This window comes from Eleutherodactylus coqui, chromosome 4 (genome assembly GCF_035609145.1).
Source record: "Eleutherodactylus coqui strain aEleCoq1 chromosome 4, aEleCoq1.hap1, whole genome shotgun sequence".
Classification (NCBI taxonomy): Eukaryota; Metazoa; Chordata; class Amphibia; order Anura; family Eleutherodactylidae; genus Eleutherodactylus; species Eleutherodactylus coqui.
The window spans coordinates 58,072,637-58,086,226 of record NC_089840.1 but is presented as its reverse complement, the minus strand read 5'-3'; the positions used below and the strand labels follow the sequence as shown (position 1 = coordinate 58,086,226).

The following is a 13,590-nucleotide window of genomic DNA, read 5'->3' as shown; positions in this document are numbered from 1 at the left end:
TGCGGGAGGCCATCAAAACCAAGAGACGTGGCATGCTCACCAAAGCAAGAGAATGTCCCAGTTTACAACTCCCATGTTGCCCAGATGGAAGCACGCTGCTGCGGGTATGAAATTCTACCGCATCCCTGTTATTCACCCGACCTCGCACCATCAGACTTCCAACTCTTTCCACAAATGAAGTCATTTTCCAGATGATGACACTCTGATTTCCGAAGTCACAAAGTGGCTTTTGGAGTGACTTGTCGCCTTCTACAAGCAAGGTGTTTACATATGGGAGAAGTGCGCGTCCCTAGGAGGCACCGATGTAGAGAAGGACTAATAACTGTGCCATTCGTTGCTCTAAGTTCACAGGAAGTGGGTCGAGGAAATCTTTAATGAACGCCCCTCCTACATTGGGAAGCTTTCACCAAAATTGAAAAATGCCCAACAGTAAAGTTAAAACAACTCAAATTTATGCATTCTGAAATTTCTGATTTACATCAAAATTGAAGAGTAGAAAAATACATTTTACCAGTAAGGCTGGCTGTCTACGGAGCGAGGCGCCATTGCGAGATCTGCGGCGATAAATCGCGCACGGAGCTTGCATGACACGCTTTCCATAGGATAACTATGGAAAGCGCAGCCTACTGCACACGAGCAGAAAATCAGCAATCTTCCGCTCGCGATGAGGCTCATCGCGGAGACCTTTTAGTGCTCCTCCCCCGCCACAGAATAATCGCTAGCAGTATTCCGTCGCGGTCATAGACAGGCGGCCTAAAACAGCAAAATTACAGACCTGGTTTAATGATATTCTAAACGATACCTTACCAAGAAGAAAACATTGAAAAGAACATCCATATACGGCTTATATGTTATACTTGTGTTCTCTCTAATCATTATGACTAGAGATGAGCGAGCGAACTCGCTAAGGCAAACTACTCAAGCCAGTAGTGCCTTATGCGAGTACCTGCCCGCTTGTCTCTAAAGATTCGGGTTCCGGCGGGGGAGAGCGGGGAGGAACAGGGGAAGGGGGAGATCTCTCTCTCACTCTCTCCCCCCCGCTCACTCCCGCAACTCACCGCTCTCCTGTGTAGTTTGCCTTAGCGAGTACGCTCGCTCATCTCTAATTATGACCTTTCCATTTGAATAAACATTTGAAGGCCATGGAAACCTTTGTACATGAATAATCAACACACACATATCTTACAAAGTCTCTGCAGAAAAATAAATGATGCACTTATGTTTTTTTTTTGCATTGAGTTTTCCTTGTCATGCATTCCGAAAGCCTCACACTTGGTTTGCAAGGCTCTCCTACATACAAGTTTCTGGCTGGGGGAGGGCATTCCCAGCACTGATCAGCTGATCTCTCTCATGAATGCACACAAACTCAGCTCCTCCTCCCCTATGTAACGTAACCACACCCACTAAGTACTACACAGCTACCTCTACCAATCCCCAAAAAGCTGCTGGTCTTGTTCACTCTCACTGCTGATAAAAAAAAGATTTACCAGGAGTGAACTACAGCTCTCTAGAAGTTGTTAAGAAAATGACCTATTATGTGAATCACACTTTTATGTTAATATTTTAGATGGGTTTTTTTAAATTTTGGTTACAATCAGTATGTTAATTATAAAAAAAACTACGAAAATCCTACATTTTTCACACTGTCCACAGAGTCTAATAATTATTAAATCTGTCACTTCCTGATCTGTAGAGAAAGCTTTGCAGCAGTCATCTCACTAACATCACAGGCAGGATTACACCGAGAGGTAACACTTATATGTAGGTAACACAGGATCCATCATTCACAAGAGTTACAAGCTGACTATCTACTCCCCCTCCCTGCAAAATGACCTCTGTACAGGTGACAGAGCATGTCTACAACAGTCTTCCATACAAGCCAATGGGTCCCCTCCTGTCAATTGTGTGAATGGCCTGTGAAGCTTCTGTAAAGCCTCTCTCTAAATGTTGTTAAATGTATATCAGACAAGATGGCCGCCCCCATAGTCATGTATAGACCGCACAATAAAAAAAGTTCTACAAATCAGAAAATAAAAACACAAAAATAAAAAAAAATGGAATCTCTATCTGGTTTCAATATCTACATTTGTTTTGGTGATATAGTCCCTTTAATTAGCCCCTAAAAAGAGTGTCATTGGGGACTATAGGGGTTGCTTGTATTAGAGATCCCTGTGGGTCCCAGAGCTAGGACCCCCATCTAACATATTCATTGCATATACTGAGAGTATGCCATGAGAGTCTCCTATAGAAATAGCACTTTAGGTTCTTACTTTGTCAATGTAGCTTATAAGAACCCGCACGAGCAAAGTTGGAAAACTGCAATAACGGATCTAACCTGATTCTTCTTTATTGAATTAAAACAGCCAGAACTAAACGCATTTCGGGGACACAGCCCCTTCCTCAGAATTTACTGGGAAAAGTTCTAGCTGCACAGTAGGAAAAATGATGGGCGTCAAAAAAAAAAAAAAAAAAACTGAAATTTTTCACACTGACCACAGAGCCCAATACTAGTCTATAACTTCCTGATCTGTAAAGAAAACTTTGCAGCAATCATCTTACAGGATTACACTGAGAGGTACCATCTATATGTGGGTGACACAGGATCCACCATTCACAAGGGGTGATCAGCTGTCTCTATCTACCTCCCCTCCCTGCAAAATTACCTCTGCACAGGTGACAGAGCATGCCTGGAACCATCTCCCATACAAGTCACTGGGTCCCCCTCGTGTCCATTGTGTGGCCCATGAAGCTGCTGTAAAACATCTCTCTAAATCCTGTTAGATGTAGCTCAGGCAAGATGGCCGCCCCTTAGCATAGACAACTGAATATTTTTTCTGATTTGTAGAGTTTTTTTTTTAACAGATTAGATAGATAGAATATGAAAAATAGAACATCTGGATTTAATTAAAAAAAAGGTGATAGGCCATTAAATGGACTATATCATTAGGCTAGGTCATCAATATCAGATCAGTAGGGTCCAACTCTTGGCATCCCCATGATCAGCTGTTTGAAGGGGCTGTGGCACTTGGGTGAGCACTATGGCCTCTTTACTGTATACCAGACAGCTCTGTACATTTTGCAGTGGCTGAGCCTGGTAATACAGCTCATTTTCATTCACTTGAATAGGATTGAGCTGCACATAGTGGCCAATAGACTCGAGCGCTAATGGCCCCTTCAATCTGCTGATCGGCCACCTTTCTGGAAGCCAGTCACACACGCAATCTGATATTACTTACTTATCTGGAAAAGCCATTCATTATAAATCTGGAACTATCAGCAGTACTACAGTCAATGGTAGTACTAATAGTAAAGCATAACAAAATATCAAGCACTACTTACCAACTCTACTTTTGGGCCCAGACCTTCTAAAATCTTATGCGCTTCCTCTGCTTTTTTCTGTAAGACAATAGTTTCAGATTTTTGACAAGACAAGGCCTCCTCGTAACAAAACTTCTGCTCAACTACCGACAGTCACAGAGCCCTTTAGATGGCTGAATCTAAACTCCTTAGTGCAGCGGAGAACAGAACCCGAACACAAGAGAGGAAACGCTTTCACAGGAAGAGATCTATTAAAGGTTTCAATATAGATTATTACTAGCAGCAGAACCATTTGTATTTAATGACTAGTCTGAACCACAGAACACCCCAAATACCAGGGGGTGGGGAGATAAATGGAGATATACCATACTGAGCCATTCTCATTCACTTGCCCAGTCACTCGCCCGTTTGGAGCAATCACTCCAGCGAGAAACATACATACTAAGAGTTGGTAATGTGTGCTGTGTGTGTTAGAATATATACACTGTAGAGGGGATATACCATACGGTGGTGGGAGATACATATTGTGGGTGGTGGTGCAACATATACATACTATGCGGGAGAAGTCAGGACAAACCATACTGTGGGGGATAGATTATAAAATATTATACACACACACACAAACTGTGGGGGGCCACTGCCGCCGCTAGTCAGCGAACCAATTGTTGATGCATTAATAATGTCAATGTTAAGATCCAGGTGCTGGTGCCGTATCTATACATTATGAACCAGAAGCTGGTGCCATATTTATACATTATCTGCGTTATTACTGTGAAGAGCCAGGTGCTGGTGCCGTATTCACATTATGAACTAGATGCTGGTGCCGTATTTATACATTATCTGCCTGGTGCCGTACAGAATGTGGCAGTAAACTAATTAGGGATGGGTTGCTGCTCGTCAGCCACTGCTGGGTGCTTGCCGCAAAAGACCAACATGTAAGTAATTTAAAAATATATACTGATCTTGTTCTATAAAGTTTCTGAAATGCTAATAAGACATCTTTTCTGTTAGTGTTTAGCTATGAGCGTGACCTGACCACAGACTTGGGTAAGCGGACTTTTACTAAAATTAGCTGAGTACCCCCATGCTACAGTGTCCTGTGCTCAGCTTCCGCAGCACAGTGAGAAGATGTTATTACAAGGTTTAAGACTAGAGATGAGCGAACCTACTCGGCCACGCCCCTTTTTCGCCCGAGCGCCGCGATTTTCGACTACTTCCGTACTCGGGCGAAAAGATTCGGGGGGCGCCGTGGGTGAGTTGCAGCGGGGAGTGGGGGGGGGGAGAGGGAGAGAGGGCTCCCCCCTGTTCCCCGCTGCTACCCCCCGCTCCGCCACGCCTCCCCCCGCCCCCCGAATATTTTCACCCGAGTACGGAAGTACTCGAAAATCGCGGTGCTCGATCGAGTAATTACTCGAAACGAGTACGTTCGCTCATCTCTATTTAAGACCCCTTAGTAACTACCATAATAATATGCATTGCTGGTCACTAAAGGGTGAAAACGCTTGTCAATCCACAAGGAAACGTCAAGTCTTTGTACAAGTACGTAGAATATGGTTACCAAGCTTCATTAGAAGGAGATTTCTTAAATAAAAACAGGCTTCCAATTTTCAGCCAAAAAAAATCTTGCAAACCCCATATTTAAAACGCGGTCCAAAGCGCAAAACTTTACGTGTTAATGTCAATTCAACCCAACTGTGATCTCATCGTCAAGCAAAAAAGTAGCAGCTATTAAGAAAAACATAACAAAATAAGCCAAAGGAAATGAACCACCCCCTATTGTTGAGGGCCTGGATAATTGCTACTACTTCATGGGCATGATCGTTCTGGCACAGATACAAGTTCATAATCCAATTTGCCCTAATTATAGCCCTAGTATCGGCAACGTAATTAGCCAAAACAAATATTTACACGGCTCCCTGTGAATATGTCATATAAAACTGTGGCGTAACTCAAAACGATGCAAAACTGCCCATGAGAAGTAGATGAACGAGGAAAGCAATTAAAAAGTGCAACATGTACAGCTCAAGCCGGCGTGGCTGATGGAAGTTCCCACACAGTCGGAGAACATGCGTTACTTACCCGGTTCTCATCATAAATAATTTGGACTATACTGCGATGCTTCTGCTCCACAGGTGGAGGGGAGACGGGCTTCTCCGGCTCTGGAGGTTTGGCTGCTTCTTCTTCAAGCTGTTGCTAAGTTACACAAAAGAAAAAAAAAAAATCTCCATCATACAATATAAGACTCCAATCAGCGTCTGGTTGTATCGTGAAGCTACAATTTACTTGGATTCTGGGATTTTGATCTAAGGTTTGCACAGTGACAAAGAAACGGGGAGGAGGCAACATATACACAGCAGTACTGCGTACCAAATAGTAGTCCGTGCGCTACAACCTCTGCTAGCAAAACTTAAGACACTTTTACACGGAACCGTTAAGAGTATCGCTGGGACGATGTTTAGGCGCTTTAGTGATCAACGGTTATCCCGCGTAGAAGGACCCCAAGGCCTCATGTCCATGGTTAAAATAACATTTAGAATCCGGAGTGGATCACCCGCACGCGTGATCCGTGCCCCATAGGGATGCATTGGACACCCGCAGGTAAGTAAATACCTGCGGATGTCATTTTTTTCCTGAGGCGCGGATTGCGTGTGCGGGAAATCACCCGCAGCATGCTCCATTTCGGTGCGGGTCTCCCACGCGGACGGCTCCCGCAGGCTTCTATTAAAGCCTGTGGAAGCTGTCCGGATCCGCGGCACACCCGCAGCTGAATTCCTGCTCTCTGGCGTGGGAGTTCAAAAAAAATACTAAGAGTGCACGGCGCATGCGTGCAGAACTCATCCGCCAGGCCGCAGAAAGAAGATCCAGCCGCGACGGAGGGCAGATCCGCACCGTCCGGACAGGTAAGTAATTCTTCTTTTTAGGCCTCATGTCCGTGGGAAAGGAGGGACCCGCTGCGGGATTCTGCATGAAGAATCCGCGGCGGGCCTGATTTTCCTCGTGGACATGAGGCCTTAGTCATCCGCCAAAAGTAAATTGAGCACCAAGTTGAGCCCTCTGTAAGCAGTGCAGTAACTTTGTTGCAGATTTTGGGGAGGATTTTTATGGGGATTTTATTCGTTGCATTCTATGAACGAAATCAGCAGTGAAAATACGGTTCTTTTCTGCGAGAGAAAATGCTTTGGATTTGAAAATCCGCAGCCTGACTTTTTTTTTTTTGCTGTGGATTTCTTCTGCCGCGAGTGAATGGAGTTTGTTCAATTCCCGTTTCTTTACATCGTTCTGTACTTTGTTGCAGAATTTCAACACACAGCAGCCAAAATTCAGCTAGGTGTGAACTTAGCCTTATATGCCATTCACACGGGACGAATACCGCTCAAAATTCATTCAAATGAATGAATATGAGCGATAATCGGGCAGTGTAAACGCCAAAAATAAAATAAAAATCACTCCCTATTCGTTCACAAGTCGGTATCGCTGACTTTCATCAGTCAGCATAAAAACTATCGCTGCTTCTCGTTCCGTGTAAACGCTCTCCACTCAGCGCTTCACATAGAAGATGAAGCGCTCAGCAAGATCCCGCAGTGAAGTCTGCTTGTCTAATCTCTCAGCACAAGCGCTAACAACCTTAACGGGGACATCAGCACTGGAGCAGTCATTTAGGTGATTGTCGTCCAGTCTAAATGGGACATTGGTCTATGACCTCAGCAGGAAGTTGCCACTAGCCCATCATAAAACGATACCACATGTGCAAGAGATTTTTGCGAATCAGTTACTTAGAACACTTTAGAAGTAGAGATGAGCGAGCGTACTCGGATAAGCACTACTCGCTCGAGTAATTTGCTTTATCCGAGTATCGCTGTGCTCGGGGCTAAAGATTCGGGTGCCGGCACGGAGCGGGGAGCTGCAGGGGAGAGCGGGGAGGAACGGAGGTAAGATCTTTCTCTCCCTCTCTCCCGCCCGCTCTCCCCTGCGACTCACCTGTCAGCCGCAGCGGCACCCGAATCTTCAGACCCGAGCACAGCGATACTCGGATAAAGCACATTACTCGAGCGAGTAGTGCTTTTCCGAGTACGCTCGCTCATCTCAATTTATAAGTATATCTCGTTAACTTTATAACAGCATGGCACATCTCCAGGATATCCAATCACTTTATGATAGTTGGAGTCTGTCCTCTGCGATCCCCACTGAGCCTAGGCATGTAGGGCACACAAGGCGGATTCAGTGCTGTGTCCCTTTCAGTTTTTTTCAATGTGGTATACCTCCATTCAAGTTAATGGGGCCTGCTCCAGTTCTCTACAGAGCCAGGCGGCAAGGAGTACTGCTGTGCAGGGTAAACAGAGAGAATTAAACCAGCGCCTCGCTTCCTTTATTCTGATGATTGCTCAACTCACAATGGCCAGACCCCCACTGATCATAAAGTGATGGCTTATCCTAGAGATAGGTCATATCCTCAGGTAGTGTTCACAAGGCAGAAACTGACAGGGATTTGACAAAACAATCTGCGCCGATTCAGTGTCATTTCCGCTTCAAATCCATGCCCGTGCGCTTGAATAGAAATCCGCGCCGCAGAGCAAACATTTGAAATTCGTGTTGCAAAAGGAAACAAGTGCCAAGTCACTCTCGAAGAGATTCCAACATGGGATATCCGAATGCAGCTGTATGCGGTTAATACACGTGTGGATCCACTGTATTGCTTAAAGTATAATCCGCATGGCTCGCCGTCAGACATGCGCTATACAATTTTTTTTTTTAAACTCTCGCCTTTCCCACGTCGTCACCTAGTGATGACACAGAATCCGTGATCTTTCCGCAATGCCAATTGTGGAAGGGCTGCGGATCCGATGGCTTCTATTGACTTCGATGGAAGTTCTCCGCGCAGAAATGAAGCATGCTGCGATTTTTCCTCCGCAAGCGGAAACCGTGCTTGGTTTTCGCTAGTGTGCAGGAATTATCACTTTTGCACAGCATGCTATGGACGGTATTTGCTGCGCAACCCGGAGGCGGACACCCGCTCTGGATTCCACAATGGAAATCCACCCATGTGCAGACGGCCTAGTCCCGATCATGAAGAATCCAATACTTGTGCATGGAATAAGTGAACCAACCGGCATTTATGTCCGCTGTGTATTATTGGTAGCAAATATTAAATTTATACCTGCTTTTTTTTCAGCTTCTGAATCTGTTGTTCAACTTTAGCAATTTCTCGATCGACCCTGTCCATGCTTTGTATCAACTCTTCTTTAGAAAGTTTGGAGGGCGATGCGTCCTGGTCATCATTGGCTTGGCCAGATAGGGGGGATGAGGGCGCATCATGCTTGCCGGACAGTACCTGTTCCTGTAAGAACACAGACATGGATTATACCAAGTATAATTGCAACATGCAAAGATCAAGTCACATATAAAGTCTATGGAAAACGGTAAAAGCTATTGCATAGGTTGGAAGCATTTACTGGGATTATATTAAACATTTAATGGGTTGGCCTACATATAAAATGTATCATCTATCCACAGCATAGGTGATAAACGGGACAGCCATTAATGACAAGAACTGGCTATGGGACCGATTACCTACGGTGTTCGTGGGCCAACCCCTTTACTGAGACAAGAGAGGAAAAAAACATTAAAAGGAAACCCGTCACGTCTCCACAACACCGTAAACTAAGTTATGGTTCTGTTAGGGCAGGGGTCCCCCAACCACCGGGCCGTTGGGTGTTCAGCGCCGGTCCGCGGCACCGCCGAGAACTTTTGCTCTAAACACAAGGCCCGTGGGCCGAATCCAGCCCGCTGCCTTGTGTTATGTGGCCCGTGGCGTGCTGACGCCGCTGACCACTGAAGCGATTACCAGCGGGGGGCGCCGCAGCTCCCCGCTGGTAATCGCGCTGATCCCGGCGCACACTGACCTCAGTGTGCAGCCAGGATTCTCCTCCCCGAGTCCCCTGCTCATTAGTTCCGCAGGAGAGGACTCGGGGAGGAAGCGTTCCAGGCTTCACACTGACGTCAGGGCAAGCAGATAGAGAGCGACGCTGTAGTAAGTATATGGGTTGGAGGGCTGCTTACTACTGGGGGGGGTTGCTTACTACTGAGGGGGCTGCCTATTACTGGGGGGGGTCGCTGTCTATTACTGGGGGGGGGGGGGAGACCTGCCTATTACTGGGGGGGACCTGCCTATTACTGGGGGGGGACGGACCTGCCTATTACTGGGGGCGGGGGACCTACCTGCCTATTACTGGGGGCGGGGGGGACCTGCTTATTACGGGGGGGGGGGGGCTGCTTATTACTGGGGGTGGGGGCTACTTATTACAGGGGGAGGGGCTGCTAATTACTGAGAGGTGGGGGCTGTCTATTACTGAGGGGTGGGGGCTGTCTATTACTGAGGGGTGGGGGCTGTCTATTACTGAGGGGTGGGGGCTGTCTATTACTGAGGGGTGGGGGCTGTCTATTACTGAGGGGTGGGGGCTGTCTATTACTGAGGGGTGGGGGCTGTCTATTACTGGGGGGGGGGGGGGGGGAGAGATAAATTATATGCTGCCCTATGTGTGTGCTGGAGGGGAGGGGGGGGGGGATAGATTATATACTGCCCGGACATTCTAAATGTCATAATTAAATAAGAATGCACTAAACTCCAACCCCCTTCATAACCTCGCCCCATATAACCTAAGCCCCGCCCAACCCTGCCGGGCCTTGTAAAAATGATCTTGCTTGAAGCCGGTCCCTGGTGCCAAAAAGGTTGGGGGACCACTGTGTTAGGGGATGTGACAAGTTCCGGGTGACAATTTTTTTAAACTAACGCACTACTGTGATCCAGTGGTGTCACCCTATGACGTCAGCGTGCGGCACGAGGCTCTTTCAGAATCCCTTGCGCGCGTTCTCCAATAGGCATGCAAGGGACTCAAGAGTTATATTTTTGTGCTGTGCGCCGACTTCAGAGGGGGACACTGCTGGACTGTGAGAGTATAAAAAATACTTCACTCGGCTCCCTGTCACGTCCTCTGGCAGCACTAGAAGTCAGTTTTATGGTGCTGCGGGGAAGTGACAGGTTCCCTTTCATGGGGTTGGCGCCTTTCTAGTAAAATGTTCTGTTGTGCCCTAAGCGATTAAGTTTGATTCCAGGGACCACTATAACATTACAGTGCCTACCCCATTCTTTATTTGGCTGTTCCCTGATTCTCATCATAAGAACTGGACTTAGCGCTTTCCCTGTCCATAAAAATTAAGATGGCGGCAGCCATATGATTTAGCAAAATTGCAAACACAGGTAGTCAGCAGCAATTTCTGTGAAACCACCAACAAGGTGAGGCGATCCTTATAGTAGGGCGCTCGCCAGACAAAATAGGATCTGGACCATAGACCAAAAAAAAAGTCATCCAAAATAGAGAAAAGTATGGCAACTAAGTTTGGTTGAAACATGGCTTTGTTTTACTGATTACGGAAGAATAACGTTTTTTCAACATCTCTTTGCTGCCATACTTTTCTCTATTTTGGATGATTTAGGAAAATGACGACTTTCCCGGCTGTTTCTTTGGCTCCATTCAGTTTTGCACAGGTGCACAGAGGGAAACTAGTTGTTACCTGCGCCAAATGAGTTTGTCTGCCCAGAAGTAGATGGAGCAAAGGGAACATGCAGGGAAGTGATTGCGTGGCTAAATCACGTAACCTCCGCCATCTTCATGCCTAATGAAAACAAAGCAGTGAAGAGGTATTTCCCATCTCTGCTATTTATGGCAGAGATGGGAAAACCCAGCGCTCTGTTCCAACTCTCCTGACCTGTCGGTAGGGGCCAGGCATTGTTTCCATAGCTCTCAGTGAAATTATCAGAAGCAACGAAAACAGCGAAGCGCGCTATGCAACACCATTCACTTTAACGAGAGCTACAGAAACATCCTTGGAGGGAGCAGAGCGCTTCGCCCTCCATAGGCCATGGCCAGCAATCATGGCAGTGGATTCCCATCTAGGCTAAGGAAAGCAGAGATGGGAATACCCCTTTAGAAAGGTACAAGTACTGTGATACTAGAATGGTTGCTGGAACAAAACCTAGTTCTATATGGCACAAATTTTTTTTCACTGGAAATTAGTCAACTCCTTTAATTAGCCTCTTCGCTCCAATAAGACATTAAAGCTACGTACGGTTTCCTGCCTGGCAGAGCAGAGGAGAACGTACCCCACAGCACAGGCTGGGGATCAGCTACTACTTACCTTTTTAATATCCCCCTGTGATCGCAGCCCCTCCTGGATAGTGGATACAAGAGGTACTACAGAAGCAGCAGACACCCGGTAGTGCGAGTCCACTTGTTCTAGCCGAGGTCTCTTGGAGTCCAGCACATCATGGTCGCTCTGACCAGAGGAATGGTACTGCTGATCATACCCCGATCGCCGGTCCTGGGGCCTGCAAAATCATAGCAAACATGAGAACATAGCACATCTGCTGCACCCCTATCAGATGCATGGCGTCGGCATTACAGAACAGCAAAGGATTTTATAGAAAATGACACTAAACGTAGGCCTACATTCCTTCAAATAGGTTTTTCTAGTCTGCAAGATTTCTTTATTTTTATGGAGACTTTTAAAAGGGGTTGTCCCGAGTCGAAATATCTTGGGAGAACCCCTCCCCCATGCAGGAAAATAAACAGCGATATAGTCGCCTCTCCCTGCTCCAGCTGTGTCACGCACCGATGCCCGATCCTCCGCTCCGGTCTCGGGTTTACAGCTGTAGTCCCACCTGCTTTACGGGACGTTACAGGGGCTGTAGTCAATTGACTGATCGCTAAGCTCGGTTATCGGCTGCATCCCCTGTGATGTCCCAGCTGTAGACTAAAGCCAAACGTTAAGGCGATCACCTTGCGCTTCAAGCGGAGGATGCAGAAGACAAGCGGGGGCCGCTTGCCTTCTGCATCCAGCTGGTCCCTGCTCGGAGCGCCCGTCTGTTATACATTGAATGGCTGTGATTGGTTAATCCAGCGCCGCGTCTGCCAATGAAAGCAAATGCTGGCTTAACCAATCAGAGCATTAGCTTCATGGGGGTATTCAAGTGTTGCTTCCAGGATGGACTGTTCTGTCGGCTTGAAGGAGGATGCAGAAAACCTGCAGCAGCGAAAGAGGCCAGCGCGGGGCATATATATTTTATTTATGCATGTGTATATATACACACACACACACACACACACACACACACACATATATATAAAATCATTTTTTTTTCATGTAGCCTAGCTATTGCTTATTTTCAGGGGGCGGCTTATATTTCAAGCCTCCCCTGAAAATCAGGGTAGGTCTTATTATCAGGGAAACACAGTAGTCTAACACTACAGATGCCCTGTGGAGGACTGTGTCAAAAATGTCTCGCATCCCTTTGGGGAAGTAGCAATCTTTCGCACTGGTGGATCGGCAAGTGTTTCCCACCATTTTCAAATGGGAAGCCTTGCATCAAATAGCGTGCACCTTGCAGACCTGCATGTACAAGACCCCAGTCAAAAGAATGGGATTCATATTCATGCGATATGTGGGAGTCTTACAACGCACAAATCTCACACGATTTTCTCGGCCGTGTGAAAGCGGCCTCACACTGCATTTTCTGCGCTCCATTTAGACCTTTTAGCTACCATCATCCGGGGTCAGTTAGGAACGGGTCATTTAGTTTTTGTGAACATTCCTCTATGTAATTGCAGCACATTGGTGCTTTAATTGTATTTCCTGTTTTGCTTTATGTGTGCCGTCATAAAGTGTTATTTTGGTACATGTATTGTAATTTTTGGTGCGGACATCGGATGCATCGCACACCATCTGCCTTCTGTTAGTTACATATCATGTAAGACGAAAATGAAAAACAAAAAAGGGGCTGCAGAGCCAAGGGGTTAAAGTGGCATCAAAATGACTGCATAGGCCTCCTGCACACGGCGGAGCCGGATTCCGCATGTGGAAGCACGCAGCAGAATCCGGCCCTGCCCGCGGCCGGCGACCCTGCGTCTGTACTGCGGATGGTCCGCACGGCTCGGCATCGGACATGTTCAGTACAGATTTTTTTTCCCTGCGCCGTCGCTAGGAAATGACGGGGATACCCGCGACCTTTCTGCAATGTCAGGGCGGAAGGGCCGCGGGTCGGACAGCTTCTATTGACTTCAAGTCTCTAACCGTGGGCAATAAAGGCCACGCGTGCACACCACTACTTACTTCAATGGGACTGCCAAACACAGACTCCAAGTGATTGGGCATCTCCGACCTCCCACTGGAGTGGAGGTGCAGCAAGCATGGCCTAACCTCCCACACTATGGGATGTAC

At 46.9% G+C, this 13,590-nt stretch overlaps 1 protein-coding gene across 7 annotated transcripts in view; it reads right to left on the bottom strand.

The window, feature by feature from the left end:
- NCOR1 (nuclear receptor corepressor 1) overlaps positions 1–13,590 on the bottom strand; it is a 139,753-nt gene that overhangs the window by 81,714 nt on the left and 44,449 nt on the right. For all 7 annotated transcript variants that reach the window (XM_066599517.1, XM_066599514.1, XM_066599512.1 and 4 more), the window contains exons 4-7: positions 11,512–11,701; positions 8,474–8,653; positions 5,398–5,511; positions 3,340–3,396 (exon numbers count right to left, since the gene is read on the bottom strand). In XM_066599517.1, the coding sequence (XP_066455614.1) occupies positions 3,340–3,396; positions 5,398–5,511; positions 8,474–8,653; positions 11,512–11,701 (541 nt within the window). The remainder of the gene's footprint in view (positions 1–3,339; positions 3,397–5,397; positions 5,512–8,473; positions 8,654–11,511; positions 11,702–13,590) is intronic.